The 19,730-nt window shown below is 63.2% G+C and overlaps 1 protein-coding gene across 1 annotated transcript in view; it reads left to right on the forward strand.

Moving 5' to 3' along the window:
• The window catches only part of MUC16 (mucin 16, cell surface associated), a 46,537-nt gene that overhangs the window by 7,249 nt on the left and 19,558 nt on the right, over window positions 1–19,730 (forward strand). The window contains exons 22-88 of the mRNA XM_064497259.1: window positions 113–249; window positions 382–449; window positions 537–709; window positions 824–850; window positions 1,066–1,208; window positions 1,321–1,388; window positions 1,780–1,952; window positions 2,264–2,290; window positions 2,453–2,589; window positions 2,722–2,789; window positions 2,877–3,049; window positions 3,164–3,190; window positions 3,406–3,548; window positions 3,661–3,728; window positions 4,120–4,292; window positions 4,604–4,630; window positions 4,795–4,931; window positions 5,064–5,131; window positions 5,219–5,391; window positions 5,506–5,532; window positions 5,748–5,890; window positions 6,003–6,070; window positions 6,462–6,634; window positions 6,946–6,972; window positions 7,135–7,271; window positions 7,404–7,471; window positions 7,559–7,731; window positions 7,846–7,872; window positions 8,088–8,230; window positions 8,343–8,410; window positions 8,802–8,974; window positions 9,286–9,312; window positions 9,475–9,611; window positions 9,744–9,811; window positions 9,899–10,071; window positions 10,186–10,212; window positions 10,428–10,570; window positions 10,683–10,750; window positions 11,142–11,314; window positions 11,626–11,652; window positions 11,815–11,951; window positions 12,084–12,151; window positions 12,239–12,411; window positions 12,525–12,551; window positions 12,767–12,909; window positions 13,022–13,089; window positions 13,481–13,653; window positions 13,965–13,991; window positions 14,154–14,290; window positions 14,423–14,490; window positions 14,578–14,750; window positions 14,865–14,891; window positions 15,107–15,249; window positions 15,362–15,429; window positions 15,821–15,993; window positions 16,108–16,134; window positions 16,350–16,492; window positions 16,605–16,672; window positions 17,064–17,236; window positions 17,350–17,376; window positions 17,592–17,734; window positions 17,847–17,914; window positions 18,306–18,478; window positions 18,592–18,618; window positions 18,834–18,976; window positions 19,089–19,156; window positions 19,548–19,720. Of these exons, the coding sequence (XP_064353329.1) occupies window positions 113–249; window positions 382–449; window positions 537–709; window positions 824–850; window positions 1,066–1,208; window positions 1,321–1,388; window positions 1,780–1,952; window positions 2,264–2,290; window positions 2,453–2,589; window positions 2,722–2,789; window positions 2,877–3,049; window positions 3,164–3,190; window positions 3,406–3,548; window positions 3,661–3,728; window positions 4,120–4,292; window positions 4,604–4,630; window positions 4,795–4,931; window positions 5,064–5,131; window positions 5,219–5,391; window positions 5,506–5,532; window positions 5,748–5,890; window positions 6,003–6,070; window positions 6,462–6,634; window positions 6,946–6,972; window positions 7,135–7,271; window positions 7,404–7,471; window positions 7,559–7,731; window positions 7,846–7,872; window positions 8,088–8,230; window positions 8,343–8,410; window positions 8,802–8,974; window positions 9,286–9,312; window positions 9,475–9,611; window positions 9,744–9,811; window positions 9,899–10,071; window positions 10,186–10,212; window positions 10,428–10,570; window positions 10,683–10,750; window positions 11,142–11,314; window positions 11,626–11,652; window positions 11,815–11,951; window positions 12,084–12,151; window positions 12,239–12,411; window positions 12,525–12,551; window positions 12,767–12,909; window positions 13,022–13,089; window positions 13,481–13,653; window positions 13,965–13,991; window positions 14,154–14,290; window positions 14,423–14,490; window positions 14,578–14,750; window positions 14,865–14,891; window positions 15,107–15,249; window positions 15,362–15,429; window positions 15,821–15,993; window positions 16,108–16,134; window positions 16,350–16,492; window positions 16,605–16,672; window positions 17,064–17,236; window positions 17,350–17,376; window positions 17,592–17,734; window positions 17,847–17,914; window positions 18,306–18,478; window positions 18,592–18,618; window positions 18,834–18,976; window positions 19,089–19,156; window positions 19,548–19,720 (6,918 nt within the window). The remainder of the gene's footprint in view (window positions 1–112; window positions 250–381; window positions 450–536; window positions 710–823; window positions 851–1,065; window positions 1,209–1,320; window positions 1,389–1,779; window positions 1,953–2,263; window positions 2,291–2,452; window positions 2,590–2,721; window positions 2,790–2,876; window positions 3,050–3,163; window positions 3,191–3,405; window positions 3,549–3,660; window positions 3,729–4,119; window positions 4,293–4,603; window positions 4,631–4,794; window positions 4,932–5,063; window positions 5,132–5,218; window positions 5,392–5,505; window positions 5,533–5,747; window positions 5,891–6,002; window positions 6,071–6,461; window positions 6,635–6,945; window positions 6,973–7,134; window positions 7,272–7,403; window positions 7,472–7,558; window positions 7,732–7,845; window positions 7,873–8,087; window positions 8,231–8,342; window positions 8,411–8,801; window positions 8,975–9,285; window positions 9,313–9,474; window positions 9,612–9,743; window positions 9,812–9,898; window positions 10,072–10,185; window positions 10,213–10,427; window positions 10,571–10,682; window positions 10,751–11,141; window positions 11,315–11,625; window positions 11,653–11,814; window positions 11,952–12,083; window positions 12,152–12,238; window positions 12,412–12,524; window positions 12,552–12,766; window positions 12,910–13,021; window positions 13,090–13,480; window positions 13,654–13,964; window positions 13,992–14,153; window positions 14,291–14,422; window positions 14,491–14,577; window positions 14,751–14,864; window positions 14,892–15,106; window positions 15,250–15,361; window positions 15,430–15,820; window positions 15,994–16,107; window positions 16,135–16,349; window positions 16,493–16,604; window positions 16,673–17,063; window positions 17,237–17,349; window positions 17,377–17,591; window positions 17,735–17,846; window positions 17,915–18,305; window positions 18,479–18,591; window positions 18,619–18,833; window positions 18,977–19,088; window positions 19,157–19,547; window positions 19,721–19,730) is intronic.

The following is a 19,730-nucleotide window of genomic DNA, read 5'->3' on the forward strand; positions in this document are numbered from 1 at the left end:
GCCCCTTGCGGCAGAGTTTCCTGCCCACAGGCTCTCGCCTGCTCCGCGGGGCCTGCCTGCAGGTGGGCAGGTCTAGCGATGGCCCGCTCTGACGCTGCTCTCCTTTCCGTAGCAGCCAGGCCCACTACAGCCCCCACCCTGCTACGGTTCACCCTCAACTTGACCCTCACCAGTCTCGCCCACACCCAAGAGCTGGCAACTCCCCACTCCAGGGAATTCAACGAGACGCAAAAAGCCTTAACCTCCTTGGTAAGCGCCGGCCTGTCTGCCCTCGCTCCCTCCTTCACAGCCACCTCGCGTTCCACTGGGCATGGGCTGCTCTTGAGGAATGCCAGCTCTTTGGGGCACGATCATGAGCTCCCCCACCCCTCTCTTTGGCAGCTCGACCCCATCTTTGGCAAGAGCAGCCTGGGCCCCGCTTACGTGGGATGCGCGGTGACAGCGTTCAGGTAGGTGCGCCGGAGACGCCGCCGAGGCTCCAGGCCCTCTGCCTTGGCACCGCGCAGCCCAAACTAACCCCACGTTTCCTGTGCCAGGGCTGAAGCGCGTGGCAGCGGCACCGTGGCAGACGCCGTCTGCAGCTACAGGAACGACTCCTCCGCCGCGGCGTTGGACAGGGTGGGCCTTTACCACGAAGTGAGCAACAAGACCAAAGGCATCACGCAGCTGGGCCCCTACAGCCTGGACGAGGCCAGCCTCTACGTCAACGGTAGGCACCAAGGCCTCCCCACCTCTCTGCCCTCCTGCAGCAGCCTTTTGTTCTCAGCAGCCTTCCCCCGTGCCCGTTCCCAGCTCCAGCTCATGACTGGCTCTCTCTTTGCAGGTTACAACGAACAGCCCGAGCTGCCACGTGAGTAGCTTTCAGGGGAGGGTTGGCGTCCAAAGACGCGGGTCTCTGCTGCCTGGCTGAGGCAGTCGGGGGGAGTGTGGAGCACGCTGACCTTCCGCCGCGAGACGCGGGCCAGGAAGGAGGGGTGGCTGTCGGGAGACCTTTGCCTTTCTCCACGCAAAGCCTTGACGGCCTGGCTCTTGCACCTTTTCATTGCCCATCTGTGCTCCTTGCAGCTGCCATCCCCACACGGACACCAGCTCCCGCCCTTGAGCATTTCACCATCAACTTCACCATCACCAATCTCCCCTACAATTCCGACCTGGCAATTCCTCACTCGGCAAAGCGCAACACTACCCAGAGAGTCATGAGCACCCTGGTAAGCAGCCCACCACCGCTCTGCCACGGCCATGAGGCCTGCTGGCCTCGTGGGCTGGCAGGTGTGCGGGAGTAGGGCAATGGGTTAATTTGGAATCACCTCCCCTTGGCAGCTCAACCAGCTTCTGAAGGAAGCCAGCATCGGCCCTGCTTTCCTCGGATGCGAACCGACAGCTTTCAGGTGAGGGGCCAGGCCCAGCAGATTCCCTTGGCGGGTCCCAGGCTCAGGCAGCCTGGCACGCTCCGGCTCTGTCCACCCCCTGGGGCTACGGAGGCAGGACCTTGTCCCTGTTGTCCTCCCATCTCCGGGCTTGCCCCTGCTGCTCGCCCTCCCACCCGTGGAGGGTCTGGCCCGGCCCCGGGACGACTCCGGCACCTTGCGTGGCCTGACGCGATGGGAACGACCGCAGGGTCAGAGTGCAGCCAGGAGAGCAGTGGCAAGCGTCCACGTGTGGGTGGGGAATGCTGCGCATGCGTTCCCACAGGAACGTGCTTGAGGAAGCCCTAACGCCTGCCCTTGCAATGAGAGGGTGCACAGAAGACGTGCTCAGGCATCGCCTTGTGTTCTTCAGGCCCGTGAGGCAAGGGGACAACACGCAGGTGGACGCCGTCTGCAGCTACAGGAACGACTCCTCCGCCCCGCCGTTGGACAGGGTGGGCCTTTACCACGAAGTGAGCAACAAGACCAAAGGCATCACGCAGCTGGGCCCCTACAGCCTGGACGAGGCCAGCCTCTACATCAATGGTAAGCACCTGTTCTCCGGCAAGCCTTTTTGCCCTGTGCCCTGCGTGCGTCCGCCGTGCCTGGATAGGAGTCATGCAGAGTGTCGGACAGCCCGTACTGCAACATGCTGGACTCTCTTCCCTGCAGGCTGATTTAGGCACGGCTGGCAGTGTCATCCGCCCAGCGCGACTTACTCATTTCCCAGCATGGCCACGGGGCTCACAGACGTGTCCCCCAGGCTCTCGCTTTCCCCGCTTGCCTTCCTCAAAATTGTCAGAGTGCCCCTTGACCACCTCCTGCTGCCCAGCTAACGCATTTCTCTCTCCTTGCAGAGTACAACGAGCCGCCGCTGCTGCCAAGTGAGTATCTGCAGGAGCTGGCTGTAGTGGGAGAAGGGGCAATGGCCGGGGCCCCTTGCGGCAGAGTTTCCTGCCCACAGGCTCTCGCCTGCTCCGCGGGGCCTGCCTGCAGGCGGGCAGGTCTAGCGATGGCCTGCTCTGACGCTGCTCTCCTTTCCGTAGCAGCCAGGCCCACTACAGCCCCCACCCTGCTACGGTTCACCCTCAACTTGACCCTCACCAGTCTCGCCCACACCCAAGAGCTGGCAACTCCCCACTCCAGGGAATTCAACGAGACGCAAAAAGCCTTAACCTCCTTGGTAAGCGCCGGCCTGTCTGCCCTCGCTCCCTCCTTCACAGCCACCTCGCGTTCCACTGGGCATGGGCTGCTCTTGAGGAATGCCAGCTCTTTGGGGCACGATCATGAGCTCCCCCACCCCTCTCTTTGGCAGCTCGACCCCATCTTTGGCAAGAGCAGCCTGGGCCCCGCTTACGTGGGATGTGCGGTGACAGCGTTCAGGTAGGTGCGCCGGAGACGCCGCCGAGGCTCCAGGCCCTCTGCCTTGGCACCGCGCAGCCCAAGCTAACCCCACGTTTCCTGTGCCAGGGCTGAAGCGCGTGGCAGCGGCACCGTGGCAGACGCCGTCTGCAGCTACAGGAACGACTCCTCCGCCGCGGCGTTGGACAGGGTGGGCCTTTACCACGAAGTGAGCAACAAGACCAAAGGCATCACGCAGCTGGGCCCCTACAGCCTGGACGAGGCCAGCCTCTACGTCAACGGTAGGCACCAAGGCCTCCCCACCTCTCTGCCCTCCTGCAGCAGCCTTTTGTTCTCAGCAGCCTTCCCCCGTGCCCGTTCCCAGCTCCAGCTCATGACTGGCTCTCTCTTTGCAGGTTACAACGAACAGCCCGAGCTGCCACGTGAGTAGCTTTCAGGGGAGGGTTGGCGTCCAAAGACGCGGGTCTCTGCTGCCTGGCTGAGGCAGTCGGGGGGAGTGTGGAGCACGCTGACCTTCCGCCACGAGACGCGGGCCAGGAAGGAGGGGTGGCTGTCGGGAGACCTTTGCCTTTCTCCACGCAAAGCCTTGACGGCCTGGCTCTTGCACCTTTTCATTGCCCATCTGTGCTCCTTGCAGCTGCCATCCCCACACGGACACCAGCTCCCGCCCTTGAGCGTTTCACCATCAACTTCACCATCACCAATCTCCCCTACAATTCCGACCTGGCAATTCCTCACTCGGCAAAGCGCAACACTACCCAGAGAGTCATGAGCACCCTGGTAAGCAGCCCACCACCGCTCTGCCACGGCCATGAGGCCTGCTGGCCTCGTGGGCTGGCAGGTGTGCGGGAGTAGGGCAATGGGTTAATTTGGAATCACCTCCCCTTGGCAGCTCAACCAGCTTCTGAAGGAAGCCAGCATCGGCCCTGCTTTCCTCGGATGCGAACCGACAGCTTTCAGGTGAGGGGCCAGGCCCAGCAGATTCCCTTGGCGGGTCCCAGGCTCAGGCAGCCTGGCACGCTCCGGCTCTGTCCACCCCCTGGGGCTACGGAGGCAGGACCTTGTCCCTGTTGTCCTCCCATCTCCGGGCTTGCCCCTGCTGCTCGCCCTCCCACCCGTGGAGGGTCTGGCCCGGCCCCGGGACGACTCCGGCACCTTGCGTGGCCTGAGGCGATGGGAACGACCGCAGGGTCAGAGTGCAGCCAGGAGAGCAGTGGCAAGCGTCCACGTGTGGGCGGGGAATGCCGTGCATGCGTTCCCATGAGGAGACGGCTGTGGAAGCCCTAACGCCTGCCCTTGCAACGAGTGGGTGCAGAGAAGACGTGCTCAGGCATCGCCTTGTGTTCTTCAGGCCCGTGAGGCAAGGGGACAACACGCAGGTGGACGCCGTCTGCAGCTACAGGAACGACTCCTCCGCCCCGGCGTTGGACAGGGTGGGCCTTTACCACGAAGTGAGCAACAAGACCAAAGGCATCACGCAGCTGGGCCCCTACAGCCTGGACGAGGCCAGCCTCTACGTCAATGGTAAGCACCTGTTCTCCGGCAAGCCTTTTTGCCCCGTGCCCTGCGTGCGTCTGCCGTGCCTGGATAGGAGTCATGCAGAGTGTCGGACAGCCCGTACTGCAACATGCTGGACTCTCTTCCCTGCAGGCTGATTTAGGCACGGCTGGCAGTGTCATCCGCCCAGCGCGACTTACTCATTTCCCAGCATGGCCACGGGGCTCACAGACGTGTCCCCCAGGCTCTCGCTTTCCCCGCTTGCCTTCCCCAAAATTGTCAGAGTGCCCCTTGACCACCTCCTGCTGCCCAGCTAACGCATTTCTCTCTCCTTGCAGAGTACAACGAGCCGCCGCTGCTGCCAAGTGAGTATCTGCAGGAGCTGGCTGTAGTGGGAGAAGGGGCAATGGCCGGGGCCCCTTGGGGCAGAGTTTCCTGCCCACAGGCTCTCTCGCCTGCTCCGCGGGGCCTGCCTGCAGGCGGGCAGGTCTAGCGATGGCCCGCTCTGACGCTGCTCTCCTTTCCGTAGCAGCCAGGCCCACTACAGCCCCCACCCTGCTACGGTTCACCCTCAACTTGACCCTCACCAGTCTCGCCCACACCCAAGAGCTGGCAACTCCCCACTCCAGGGAATTCAACGAGACGCAAAAAGCCTTAACCTCCTTGGTAAGCGCCGGCCTGTCTGCCCTCGCTCCCTCCTTCACAGCCACCTCGCGTTCCACTGGGCATGGGCTGCTCTTGAGGAATGCCAGCTCTTTGGGGCACGATCATGAGCTCCCCCACCCCTCTCTTTGGCAGCTCGACCCCATCTTTGGCAAGAGCAGCCTGGGCCCCGCTTACGTGGGATGTGCGGTGACAGCGTTCAGGTAGGTGCGCCGGAGACGCCGCCGAGGCTCCAGGCCCTCTGCCTTGGCACCGCGCAGCCCAAACTAACCCCACGTTTCCTGTGCCAGGGCTGAAGCGCGTGGCAGCGGCACCGTGGCAGACGCCGTCTGCAGCTACAGGAACGACTCCTCCGCCGCGGCGTTGGACAGGGTGGGCCTTTACCACGAAGTGAGCAACAAGACCAAAGGCATCACGCAGCTGGGCCCCTACAGCCTGGACGAGGCCAGCCTCTACGTCAACGGTAGGCACCAAGGCCTCCCCACCTCTCTGCCCTCCTGCAGCAGCCTTTTGTTCTCAGCAGCCTTCCCCCGTGCCCGTTCCCAGCTCCAGCTCATGACTGGCTCTCTCTTTGCAGGTTACAACGAACAGCCCGAGCTGCCACGTGAGTAGCTTTCAGGGGAGGGTTGGCGTCCAAAGACGCGGGTCTCTGCTGCCTGGCTGAGGCAGTCGGGGGGAGTGTGGAGCACGCTGACCTTCCGCCGCGAGACGCGGGCCAGGAAGGAGGGGTGGCTGTCGGGAGACCTTTGCCTTTCTCCACCCAAAGCCTTGACGGCCTGGCTCTTGCACCTTTTCATTGCCCATCTGTGCTCCTTGCAGCTGCCATCCCCACACGGACACCAGCTCCCGCCCTTGAGCATTTCACCATCAACTTCACCATCACCAATCTCCCCTACAATTCCGACCTGGCAATTCCTCACTCGGCAAAGCGCAACACTACCCAGAGAGTCATGAGCACCCTGGTAAGCAGCCCACCACCGCTCTGCCACGGCCATGAGGCCTGCTGGCCTCGTGGGCTGGCAGGTGTGCGGGAGTAGGGCAATGGGTTAATTTGGAATCACCTCCCCTTGGCAGCTCAACCAGCTTCTGAAGGAAGCCAGCATCGGCCCTGCTTTCCTCGGATGCGAACCGACAGCTTTCAGGTGAGGGGCCAGGCCCAGCAGATTCCCTTGGCGGGTCCCAGGCTCAGGCAGCCTGGCACGCTCCGGCTCTGTCCACCCCCTGGGGCTACGGAGGCAGGACCTTGTCCCTGTTGTCCTCCCATCTCTGGGCTTGCCCCTGCTGCTCGCCCTCCCACCCGTGGAGGGTCTGGCCCGGCCCCGGGACGACTCCGGCACCTTGCGTGGCCTGACGCGATGGGAACGACCGCAGGGTCAGAGTGCAGCCAGGAGAGCAGTGGCAAGCGTCCACGTGTGGGTGGGGAATGCTGCGCATGCGTTCCCACAAGAACGTGCTTGAGGAAGCCCTAACGCCTGCCCTTGCAATGAGAGGGTGCACAGAAGACGTGCTCAGGCATCGCCTTGTGTTCTTCAGGCCCGTGAGGCAAGGGGACAACACGCAGGTGGACGCCGTCTGCAGCTACAGGAACGACTCCTCCGCCCCGCCGTTGGACAGGGTGGGCCTTTACCACGAAGTGAGCAACAAGACCAAAGGCATCACGCAGCTGGGCCCCTACAGCCTGGACGAGGCCAGCCTCTACATCAATGGTAAGCACCTGTTCTCCGGCACGCCTTTTTGCCCTGTGCCCTGCGTGCGTCCGCCGTGCCTGGATAGGAGTCATGCAGAGTGTCGGACAGCCCGTACTGCAACATGCTGGACTCTCTTCCCTGCAGGCTGATTTAGGCACGGCTGGCAGTGTCATCCGCCCAGCGCGACTTACTCATTTCCCAGCATGGCCACGGGGCTCACAGACGTGTCCCCCAGGCTCTCGCTTTCCCCGCTTGCCTTCCTCAAAATTGTCAGAGTGCCCCTTGACCACCTCCTGCTGCCCAGCTAACGCATTTCTCTCTCCTTGCAGAGTACAACGAGCCGCCGCTGCTGCCAAGTGAGTATCTGCAGGAGCTGGCTGTAGTGGGAGAAGGGGCAATGGCCGGGGCCCCTTGCGGCAGAGTTTCCTGCCCACAGGCTCTCGCCTGCTCCGCGGGGCCTGCCTGCAGGCGGGCAGGTCTAGCGATGGCCTGCTCTGACGCTGCTCTCCTTTCCGTAGCAGCCAGGCCCACTACAGCCCCCACCCTGCTACGGTTCACCCTCAACTTGACCCTCACCAGTCTCGCCCACACCCAAGAGCTGGCAACTCCCCACTCCAGGGAATTCAACGAGACGCAAAAAGCCTTAACCTCCTTGGTAAGCGCCGGCCTGTCTGCCCTCGCTCCCTCCTTCACAGCCACCTCGCGTTCCACTGGGCATGGGCTGCTCTTGAGGAATGCCAGCTCTTTGGGGCACGATCATGAGCTCCCCCACCCCTCTCTTTGGCAGCTCGACCCCATCTTTGGCAAGAGCAGCCTGGGCCCCGCTTACGTGGGATGTGCGGTGACAGCGTTCAGGTAGGTGCGCCGGAGACGCCGCCGAGGCTCCAGGCCCTCTGCCTTGGCACCGCGCAGCCCAAGCTAACCCCACGTTTCCTGTGCCAGGGCTGAAGCACATGGCAGCGGCACCGTGGCAGACGCCGTCTGCAGCTACAGGAACGACTCCTCCGCCGCGGCGTTGGACAGGGTGGGCCTTTACCACGAAGTGAGCAACAAGACCAAAGGCATCACGCAGCTGGGCCCCTACAGCCTGGACGAGGCCAGCCTCTACGTCAACGGTAGGCACCAAGGCCTCCCCACCTCTCTGCCCTCCTGCAGCAGCCTTTTGTTCTCAGCAGCCTTCCCCCGTGCCCGTTCCCAGCTCCAGCTCATGACTGGCTCTCTCTTTGCAGGTTACAACGAACAGCCCGAGCTGCCACGTGAGTAGCTTTCAGGGGAGGGTTGGCGTCCAAAGACGCGGGTCTCTGCTGCCTGGCTGAGGCAGTCGGGGGGAGTGTGGAGCACGCTGACCTTCCGCCACGAGACGCGGGCCAGGAAGGAGGGGTGGCTGTCGGGAGACCTTTGCCTTTCTCCACGCAAAGCCTTGACGGCCTGGCTCTTGCACCTTTTCATTGCCCATCTGTGCTCCTTGCAGCTGCCATCCCCACACGGACACCAGCTCCCGCCCTTGAGCGTTTCACCATCAACTTCACCATCACCAATCTCCCCTACAATTCCGACCTGGCAATTCCTCACTCGGCAAAGCGCAACACTACCCAGAGAGTCATGAGCACCCTGGTAAGCAGCCCACCACCGCTCTGCCACGGCCATGAGGCCTGCTGGCCTCGTGGGCTGGCAGGTGTGCGGGAGTAGGGCAATGGGTTAATTTGGAATCACCTCCCCTTGGCAGCTCAACCAGCTTCTGAAGGAAGCCAGCATCGGCCCTGCTTTCCTCGGATGCGAACCGACAGCTTTCAGGTGAGGGGCCAGGCCCAGCAGATTCCCTTGGCGGGTCCCAGGCTCAGGCAGCCTGGCACGCTCCGGCTCTGTCCACCCCCTGGGGCTACGGAGGCAGGACCTTGTCCCTGTTGTCCTCCCATCTCCGGGCTTGCCCCTGCTGCTCGCCCTCCCACCCGTGGAGGGTCTGGCCCGGCCCCGGGACGACTCCGGCACCTTGCGTGGCCTGAGGCGATGGGAACGACCGCAGGGTCAGAGTGCAGCCAGGAGAGCAGTGGCAAGTGTCCACGTGTGGGTGGGGAATGCTGCGCATGCGTTCCCACAAGAACGTGCTTGAGGAAGCCCTAACGCCTGCCCTTGCAACGAGCGGGTGCACAGAAGACGTGCTCAGGCATCGCCTTGTGTTCTTCAGGCCCGTGAGGCAAGGGGACAACACGCAGGTGGACGCCGTCTGCAGCTACAGGAACGACTCCTCCGCCCCGGCGTTGGACAGGGTGGGCCTTTACCACGAAGTGAGCAACAAGACCAAAGGCATCACGCAGCTGGGCCCCTACAGCCTGGACGAGGCCAGCCTCTACGTCAATGGTAAGCACCTGTTCTCCAGCAAGCCTTCTTGCCCCGTGCCCTGCGTGCGTCCGCCGTGCCTGGATAGGAGTCATGCAGAGTGTCGGACAGCCCGTACTGCAACATGCTGGACTCTCTTCCCTGCAGGCTGATTTAGGCACGGCTGGCAGTGTCATCCGCCCAGCGCGACTTACTCATTTCCCAGCATGGCCACGGGGCTCACAGACGTGTCCCCCAGGCTCTCGCTTTCCCCGCTTGCCTTCCCCAAAATTGTCAGAGTGCCCCTTGACCACCTCCTGCTGCCCAGCTAACGCATTTCTCTCTCCTTGCAGAGTACAACGAGCCGCCGCTGCTGCCAAGTGAGTATCTGCAGGAGCTGGCTGTAGTGGGAGAAGGGGCAATGGCCGGGGCCCCTTGCGGCAGAGTTTCCTGCCCACGGGCTCTCGCCTGCTCCGCGGGGCCTGCCTGCAGGCGGGCAGGTCTAGCGATGGCCCGCTCTGACGCTGCTCTCCTTTCCGTAGCAGCCAGGCCCACTACAGCCCCCACCCTGCTACGGTTCACCCTCAACTTGACCCTCACCAGTCTCGCCCACACCCAAGAGCTGGCAACTCCCCACTCCAGGGAATTCAACGAGACGCAAAAAGCCTTAACCTCCTTGGTAAGCGCCGGCCTGTCTGCCCTCGCTCCCTCCTTCACAGCCACCTCGCGTTCCACTGGGCATGGGCTGCTCTTGAGGAATGCCAGCTCTTTGGGGCACGATCATGAGCTCCCCCACCCCTCTCTTTGGCAGCTCGACCCCATCTTTGGCAAGAGCAGCCTGGGCCCCGCTTACGTGGGATGCGCGGTGACAGCGTTCAGGTAGGTGCGCCGGAGACGCCGCCGAGGCTCCAGGCCCTCTGCCTTGGCACCGCGCAGCCCAAACTAACCCCACGTTTCCTGTGCCAGGGCTGAAGCGCGTGGCAGCGGCACCGTGGCAGACGCCGTCTGCAGCTACAGGAACGACTCCTCCGCCGCGGCGTTGGACAGGGTGGGCCTTTACCACGAAGTGAGCAACAAGACCAAAGGCATCACGCAGCTGGGCCCCTACAGCCTGGACGAGGCCAGCCTCTACGTCAACGGTAGGCACCAAGGCCTCCCCACCTCTCTGCCCTCCTGCAGCAGCCTTTTGTTCTCAGCAGCCTTCCCCCGTGCCCATTCCCAGCTCCAGCTCATGACTGGCTCTCTCTTTGCAGGTTACAACGAACAGCCCGAGCTGCCACGTGAGTAGCTTTCAGGGGAGGGTTGGCGTCCAAAGACGCCGGTCTCCGCTGCCTGGCTGAGGCAGTCGGGGGGAGTGTGGAGCACGCTGACCTTCCGCCGCGAGACGCGGGCCAGGAAGGAGGGGTGGCTGTCGGGAGACCTTTGCCTTTCTCCACGCAAAGCCTTGACGGCCTGGCTCTTGCACCTTTTCATTGCCCATCTGTGCTCCTTGCAGCTGCCATCCCCACACGGACACCAGCTCCCGCCCTTGAGCGTTTCACCATCAACTTCACCATCACCAATCTCCCCTACAATTCCGACCTGGCAATTCCTCACTCGGCAAAGCGCAACACTACCCAGAGAGTCATGAGCACCCTGGTAAGCAGCCCACCACCGCTCTGCCACGGCCATGAGGCCTGCTGGCCTCGTGGGCTGGCAGGTGTGCGGGAGTAGGGCAATGGGTTAATTTGGAATCACCTCCCCTTGGCAGCTCAACCAGCTTCTGAAGGAAGCCAGCATCGGCCCTGCTTTCCTCGGATGCGAACCGACAGCTTTCAGGTGAGGGGCCAGGCCCAGCAGATTCCCTTGGCGGGTCCCAGGCTCAGGCAGCCTGGCACGCTCCGGCTCTGTCCACCCCCTGGGGCTACGGAGGCAGGACCTTGTCCCTGTTGTCCTCCCATCTCCGGGCTTGCCCCTGCTGCTCGCCCTCCCACCCGTGGAGGGTCTGGCCCGGCCCCGGGACGACTCCGGCACCTTGCGTGGCCTGAGGCGATGGGAACGACCGCAGGGTCAGAGTGCAGCCAGGAGAGCAGTGGCAAGTGTCCACGTGTGGGTGGGGAATGCTGCGCATGCGTTCCCATGAGGAGACGGCTGTGGAAGCCCTAACGCCTGCCCTTGCAACGAGCGGGTGCACAGAAGACGTGCTCAGGCATCGCCTTGTGTTCTTCAGGCCCGTGAGGCAAGGGGACAACACGCAGGTGGACGCCGTCTGCAGCTACAGGAACGACTCCTCCGCCCCGGCGTTGGACAGGGTGGGCCTTTACCACGAAGTGAGCAACAAGACCAAAGGCATCACGCAGCTGGGCCCCTACAGCCTGGACGAGGCCAGCCTCTACATCAATGGTAAGCACCTGTTCTCCAGCAAGCCTTCTTGCCCCGTGCCCTGCGTGCGTCCGCCGTGCCTGGATAGGAGTCATGCAGAGTGTCGGACAGCCCGTACTGCAACATGCTGGACTCTCTTCCCTGCAGGCTGATTTAGGCACGGCTGGCAGTGTCATCCGCCCAGCGCGACTTACTCATTTCCCAGCATGGCCACGGGGCTCACAGACGTGTCCCCCAGGCTCTCGCTTTCCCCGCTTGCCTTCCCCAAAATTGTCAGAGTGCCCCTTGACCACCTCCTGCTGCCCAGCTAACGCATTTCTCTCTCCTTGCAGAGTACAACGAGCCGCCGCTGCTGCCAAGTGAGTATCTGCAGGAGCTGGCTGTAGTGGGAGAAGGGGCAATGGCCGGGGCCCCTTGCGGCAGAGTTTCCTGCCCACAGGCTCTCGCCTGCTCCGCGGGGCCTGCCTGCAGGCGGGCAGGTCTAGCGATGGCCCGCTCTGACGCTGCTCTCCTTTCCGTAGCAGCCAGGCCCACTACAGCCCCCACCCTGCTACGGTTCACCCTCAACTTGACCCTCACCAGTCTCGCCCACACCCAAGAGCTGGCAACTCCCCACTCCAGGGAATTCAACGAGACGCAAAAAGCCTTAACCTCCTTGGTAAGCGCCGGCCTGTCTGCCCTCGATCCCTCCTTCACAGCCACCTCGCGTTCCACTGGGCATGGGCTGCTCTTGAGGAATGCCAGCTCTTTGGGGCACGATCATGAGCTCCCCCACCCCTCTCTTTGGCAGCTCGACCCCATCTTTGGCAAGAGCAGCCTGGGCCCCGCTTACGTGGGATGTGCGGTGACAGCGTTCAGGTAGGTGCGCCGGAGACGCCGCCGAGGCTCCAGGCCCTCTGCCTTGGCACCGCGCAGCCCAAACTAACCCCACGTTTCCTGTGCCAGGGCTGAAGCGCATGGCAGCGGCACCGTGGCAGACGCCGTCTGCAGCTACAGGAACGACTCCTCCGCCGCGGCGTTGGACAGGGTGGGCCTTTACCACGAAGTGAGCAACAAGACCAAAGGCATCACGCAGCTGGGCCCCTACAGCCTGGACGAGGCCAGCCTCTACGTCAACGGTAGGCACCAAGGCCTCCCCACCTCTCTGCCCTCCTGCAGCAGCCTTTTGTTCTCAGCAGCCTTCCCCCGTCCCGTTCCCAGCTCCAGCTCATGACTGGCTCTCTCTTTGCAGGTTACAACGAACAGCCCGAGCTGCCACGTGAGTAGCTTTCAGGGGAGGGTTGGCGTCCAAAGACGCGGGTCTCCGCTGCCTGGCTGAGGCAGTCGGGGGGAGTGTGGAGCACGCTGACCTTCCGCCGCGAGACGCGGGCCAGGAAGGAGGGGTGGCTGTCGGGAGACCTTTGCCTTTCTCCACGCAAAGCCTTGACGGCCTGGCTCTTGCACCTTTTCATTGCCCATCTGTGCTCCTTGCAGCTGCCATCCCCACACGGACACCAGCTCCCGCCCTTGAGCGTTTCACCATCAACTTCACCATCACCAATCTCCCCTACAATTCCGACCTGGCAATTCCTCACTCGGCAAAGCGCAACACTACCCAGAGAGTCATGAGCACCCTGGTAAGCAGCCCACCACCGCTCTGCCACGGCCATGAGGCCTGCTGGCCTCGTGGGCTGGCAGGTGTGCGGGAGTAGGGCAATGGGTTAATTTGGAATCACCTCCCCTTGGCAGCTCAACCAGCTTCTGAAGGAAGCCAGCATCGGCCCTGCTTTCCTCGGATGCGAACCGACAGCTTTCAGGTGAGGGGCCAGGCCCAGCAGATTCCCTTGGCGGGTCCCAGGCTCAGGCAGCCTGGCACGCTCCGGCTCTGTCCACCCCCTGGGGCTACGGAGGCAGGACCTTGTCCCTGTTGTCCTCCCATCTCCGGGCTTGCCCCTGCTGCTCGCCCTCCCACCCGTGGAGGGTCTGGCCCGGCCCCGGGACGACTCCGGCACCTTGCGTGGCCTGAGGCGATGGGAACGACCGCAGGGTCAGAGTGCAGCCAGGAGAGCAGTGGCAAGCGTCCACGTGCGGGTGGGGAATGCTGCGCATGCGTTCCCATGAGGAGACGGCTGTGGAAGCCCTAACGCCTGCCCTTGCAACGAGTGGGTGCACAGAAGACGTGCTCAGGCATCGCCTTGTGTTCTTCAGGCCCGTGAGGCAAGGGGACAACACGCAGGTGGACGCCGTCTGCAGCTACAGGAACGACTCCTCCGCCCCGGCGTTGGACAGGGTGGGCCTTTACCACGAAGTGAGCAACAAGACCAAAGGCATCACGCAGCTGGGCCCCTACAGCCTGGACGAGGCCAGCCTCTACATCAATGGTAAGCACCTGTTCTCCAGCAAGCCTTTTTGCCCCGTGCCCTGCGTGTGTCCACCGTGCCTGGATAGGAGTCATGCAGAGTGTCGGACAGCCCGTACTGCAACATGCTGGACTCTCTTCCCTGCAGGCTGATTTAGGCACGGCTGGCAGTGTCATCCGCCCAGCGCGACTTACTCATTTCCCAGCATGGCCACGGGGCTCACAGACGTGTCCCCCAGGCTCTCGCTTTCCCCGCTTGCCTTCCCCAAAATTGTCAGATTGCCCCTTGACCACCTCCTGCTGCCCAGCTAACGCATTTCTCTCTCCTTGCAGAGTACAACGAGCCGCCGCTGCTGCCAAGTGAGTATCTGCAGGAGCTGGCTGTAGTGGGAGAAGGGGCAATGGCCGGGGCCCCTTGCGGCAGAGTTTCCTGCCCACAGGCTCTCGCCTGCTCCGCGGGGCCTGCCTGCAGGCGGGCAGGTCTAGCGATGGCCCGCTCTGACGCTGCTCTCCTTTCCGTAGCAGCCAGGCCCACTACAGCCCCCACCCTGCTACGGTTCACCCTCAACTTGACCCTCACCAGTCTCGCCCACACCCAAGAGCTGGCAACTCCCCACTCCAGGGAATTCAACGAGACGCAAAAAGCCTTAACCTCCTTGGTAAGCGCCGGCCTGTCTGCCCTCGCTCCCTCCTTCACAGCCACCTCGCGTTCCACTGGGCATGGGCTGCTCTTGAGGAATGCCAGCTCTTTGGGGCACGATCATGAGCTCCCCCACCCCTCTCTTTGGCAGCTCGACCCCATCTTTGGCAAGAGCAGCCTGGGCCCCGCTTACGTGGGATGCGCGGTGACAGCGTTCAGGTAGGTGCGCCGGAGACGCCGCCGAGGCTCCAGGCCCTCTGCCTTGGCACCGCGCAGCCCAAACTAACCCCACGTTTCCTGTGCCAGGGCTGAAGCGCGTGGCAGCGGCACCGTGGCAGACGCCGTCTGCAGCTACAGGAACGACTCCTCCGCCGCGGCGTTGGACAGGGTGGGCCTTTACCACGAAGTGAGCAACAAGACCAAAGGCATCACGCAGCTGGGCCCCTACAGCCTGGACGAGGCCAGCCTCTACGTCAACGGTAGGCACCAAGGCCTCCCCACCTCTCTGCCCTCCTGCAGCAGCCTTTTGTTCTCAGCAGCCTTCCCCCGTGCCCGTTCCCAGCTCCAGCTCATGACTGGCTCTCTCTTTGCAGGTTACAACGAACAGCCCGAGCTGCCACGTGAGTAGCTTTCAGGGGAGGGTTGGCGTCCAAAGACGCCGGTCTCCGCTGCCTGGCTGAGGCAGTCGGGGGGAGTGTGGAGCACGCTGACCTTCCGCCGCGAGACGCGGGCCAGGAAGGAGGGGTGGCTGTCGGGAGACCTTTGCCTTTCTCCACGCAAAGCCTTGACGGCCTGGCTCTTGCACCTTTTCATTGCCCATCTGTGTTCCTTGCAGCTGCCATCCCCACACGGACACCAGCTCCCGCCCTTGAGCGTTTCACCATCAACTTCACCATCACCAATCTCCCCTACAATTCCGACCTGGCAATTCCTCACTCGGCAAAGCGCAACACTACCCAGAGAGTCATGAGCACCCTGGTAAGCAGCCCACCACCGCTCTGCCACGGCCATGAGGCCTGCTGGCCTCGTGGGCTGGCAGGCGTGCGGGAGTAGGGCAATGGGTTAATTTGGAATCACCTCCCCTTGGCAGCTCAACCAGCTTCTGAAGGAAGCCAGCATCGGCCCTGCTTTCCTCGGATGCGAACCAACAGCTTTCAGGTGAGGGGCCAGGCCCAGCAGATTCCCTTGGCGGGTCCCAGGCTCAGGCAGCCTGGCACGCTCCGGCTCTGTCCACCCCCTGGGGCTACGGAGGCAGGACCTTGTCCCTGTTGTCCTCCCATCTCCGGGCTTGCCCCTGCTGCTCGCCCTCCCACCCGTGGAGGGTCTGGCCCGGCCCCGGGACGACTCCGGCACCTTGCGTGGCCTGAGGCGATGGGAACGACCGCAGGGTCAGAGTGCAGCCAGGAGAGCAGTGGCAAGCGTCCACGTGCGGGTGGGGAATGCTGCGCATGCGTTCCCATGAGGAGACGGCTGTGGAAGCCCTAACGCCTGCCCTTGCAACGAGTGGGTGCACAGAAGACGTGCTCAGGCATCGCCTTGTGTTCTTCAGGCCCGTGAGGCAAGGGGACAACACGCAGGTGGACGCCGTCTGCAGCTACAGGAACGACTCCTCCGCCCCGGCGTTGGACAGGGTGGGCCTTTACCACGAAGTGAGCAACAAGACCAAAGGCATCACGCAGCTGGGCCCCTACAGCCTGGACGAGGCCAGCCTCTACGTCAACGGTAGGCACCAAGGCCTCCCCACCTCTCTGCCCTCCTGCAGCAGCCTTTTGTTCTCAGCAGCCTTCCCCTCTGCCCGTTCCCAGCTCCAGCTCGTGACTGGCTCTCTCTTTGCAGGTTACAACGAACAGCCCGAGCTGCCACGTGAGTAGCTTTCAGGGGAGGGTTGGCGTCCAAAGACGCGGGTCTCCGCTGCCTGGCTGAGGCAGTCGGAGGGAGTGTGGAGCACGCTGACCTTCCGCCGCGAGACGCGGGCCAGGAAGGAGGGGTGGCTGTCGGGAGACCTTTGCCTTTCTCCACCCAAAGCCTTGACGGCCTGGCTCTTGCACCTTTTCATTCCCCATCTGTGTTCCTTGCAGCTGCCATCCCCACACGGACACCAGCTCCCGCCCTTGAGCATTTCACCATCAACTTCACCATCACCAATCTCCCCTACAATTCCGACCTGGCAATTCCTCACTCGGCAAAGCGCAACACTACCCAGAGAGTCATGAGCACCCTGGTAAGCAGCCCACCACCACTCTGCCACGGCCATGAGGCCTGCTGGCCTCGTGGGCTGGCAGGTGTGCGGGAATAGGGCAATGGGTTAATTTGGAATCACCTCCCCTTGGCAGCTCAACCAGCTTCTGAAGGAAGCCAGCATCGGCCCTGCTTTCCTCGGATGCGAACCGACAGCTTTCAGGTGAGGGGCCAGGCCCAGCAGATTCCCTTGGCGGGTCCCAGGCTCAGGCAGCCTGGCACGCTCCGGCTCTGTCCACCCCCTGGGGCTACGGAGGCAGGACCTTGTCCCTGTTGTCCTCCCATCTCCGGGCTTGCCCCTGCTGCTCGCCCTCCCACCCGTGGAGGGTCTGGCCCGGCCCCGGGACGACTCCGGCACCTTGCGTGGCCTGACGCGATGGGAACGACCGCAGGGTCAGAGTGCAGCCAGGAGAGCAGTGGCAAGCGTCCACGTGCGGGCGGGGAATGCCGCCCATGCGTTCCCACGAGGACGTGCTTGAGGAAGCCCTAACGCCTGCCCTTGCAACGAGAGGGTGCACAGAAGACGTGCTCAGGCATCACCTTGTGTTCTTCAGGCCCGTGAGGCAAGGGGACAACACGCAGGTGGACGCCGTCTGCAGCTACAGGAACGACTCCTCCGCCCCGGCGTTGGACAGGGTGGGCCTTTACCACGAAGTGAGCAACAAGACCAAAGGCATCACGCAGCTGGGCCCCTACAGCCTGGACGAGGCCAGCCTCTACGTCAACGGTAGGCACCAAGGCCTCCCCACCTCTCTGCCCTCCTGCAGCAGCCTTTTGTTCTCAGCAGCCTTCCCCCGTCCCTTTCCCAGCTCCAGCTCGTGACTGGCTCTCTCTTTGCAGGTTACAACGAACAGCCCGAGCTGCCACGTGAGTAGCTTTCAGGGGAGGGTTGGCGTCCAAAGACGCGGGTCTCCGCTGCCTGGCTGAGGCAGTCGGGGGGAGTGTGGAGCACGCTGACCTTCCGCCGCGAGACGCGGGCCAGGAAGGAGGGGTGGCTGTCGGGAGACCTTTGCCTTTCTCCACGCAAAGCCTTGACGGCCTGGCTCTTGCACCTTTTCATTGCCCATCTGTGTTCCTTGCAGCTGCCATCCCCACACGGACACCAGCTCCCGCCCTTGAGCGTTTCACCATCAACTTCACCATCACCAATCTCCCCTACAATTCCGACCTGGCAATTCCTCACTCGGCAAAGCGCAACACTACCCAGAGAGTCATGAGCACCCTGGTAAGCAGCCCACCACCGCTCTGCCACGGCCATGAGGCCTGCTGGCCTCGTGGGCTGGCAGGTGTGCGGGAGTAGGGCAATGGGTTAATTTGGAATCACCTCCCCTTGGCAGCTCAACCAGCTTCTGAAGGAAGCCAGCATCGGCCCTGCTTTCCTCGGATGCGAACCGACAGCTTTCAGGTGAGGGGCCAGGCCCAGCAGATTCCCTTGGCGGGTCCCAGGCTCAGGCAGCCTGGCACGCTCCGGCTCTGTCCACCCCCTGGGGCTACGGAGGCAGGACCTTGTCCCTGTTGTCCTCCCATCTCCGGGCTTGCCCCTGCTGCTCGCCCTCCCACCCGTGGAGGGTCTGGCCCGGCCCCGGGACGACTCCGGCACCTTGCGTGGCCTGAGGCGATGGGAACGACCGCAGGGTCAGAGTGCAGCCAGGAGAGCAGTGGCAAGCGTCCACGTGTGGGCGGGGAATGCTGCCCATGCGTTCCCACGAGGACGTGCTTGAGGAAGCCCTAACGCCTGCCCTTGCAACGAGAGGGTGCACAGAAGACGTGCTCAGGCATCACCTTGTGTTCTTCAGGCCCGTGAGGCAAGGGGACAACACGCAGGTGGACGCCGTCTGCAGCTACAGGAACGACTCCTCCGCCCCGGCGTTGGACAGGGTGGGCCTTTACCACGAAGTGAGCAACAAGACCAAAGGCATCACGCAGCTGGGCCCCTACAGCCTGGACGAGGCCAGCCTCTACGTCAACGGTAGGCACCAAGGCCTCCCCACCTCTCTGCCCTCCTGCAGCAGCCTTTTGTTCTCAGCAGCCTTCCCCCGTCCCGTTCCCAGCTCCAGCTCGTGACTGGCTCTCTCTTTGCAGGTTACAACGAACAGCCCGAGCTGCCACGTGAGTAGCTTTCAGGGGAGGGTTGGCGTCCAAAGACGCGGGTCTCCGCTGCCTGGCTGAGGCAGTCGGGGGGAGTGTGGAGCACGCTGACCTTCCGCCGCGAGACGCGAGCCAGGAAGGAGGGGTGGCTGTCGGGAGACCTTTGCCTTTCTCCACGCAAAGCCTTGACGGCCTGGCTCTTGCACCTTTTCATTGCCCATCTGTGCTCCTTGCAGCTGCCATCCCCACACGGACACCAGCTCCCGCCCTTGAGCGTTTCACCATCAACTTCACCATCACCAATCTCCCCTACAATTCCGACCTGGCAATTCCTCACTCGGCAAAGCGCAACACTACCCAGAGAGTCATGAGCACCCTGGTAAGCAGCCCACCACCGCTCTGCCACGGCCATGAGGCCTGCTGGCCTCGTGGGCTGGCAGGTGTGCGGGAGTAGGGCAATGGGTTAATTTGGAATCACCTCCCCTTGGCAGCTCAACCAGCTTCTGAAGGAAGCCAGCATCGGCCCTGCTTTCCTCGGATGCGAACCGACAGCTTTCAGGTGAGGGGCCAGGCCCAGCAGATTCCCTTGGCGGGTCCCAGGCTCAGGCAGCCTGGCACGCTCCGGCTCTGTCCACCCCCTGGGGCTACGGAGGCCGGACCTTGTCCCTGTTGTCCTCCCATCTCCGGGCTTGCCCCTGCTGCTCGCCCTCCCACCCGTGGAGGGTCTGGCCCGGCCCCGGGACGACTCCGGCACCTTGCGTGGCCTGACGCGATGGGAACGACCGCAGGGTCAGAGTGCAGCCAGGAGAGCAGTGGCAAGCGTCCACGTGTGGGTGGGGAATGCTGCGCATGCGTTCCCACAAGAACGTGCTTGAGGAAGCCCTAACGCCTACCCTTGCAATGAGAGGGTGCAGAGAAGACGTGCTCAGGCATCGCCTTGTGTTCTTCAGGCCCGTGAGGCAAGGGGACAACACGCAGGTGGACGCCGTCTGCAGCTACAGGAACGACTCCTCCGCCCCGGCGTTGGACAGGGTGGGCCTTTACCACGAAGTGAGCAACAAGACCAAAGGCATCACGCAGCTGGGCCCCTACAGCCTGGACGAGGCCAGCCTCTATGTCAATGGTAAGCACCT

This window comes from Dromaius novaehollandiae, chromosome 25 (assembly GCF_036370855.1).
Source record: "Dromaius novaehollandiae isolate bDroNov1 chromosome 25, bDroNov1.hap1, whole genome shotgun sequence".
Taxonomy (NCBI): Eukaryota; Metazoa; Chordata; class Aves; order Casuariiformes; family Dromaiidae; genus Dromaius; species Dromaius novaehollandiae.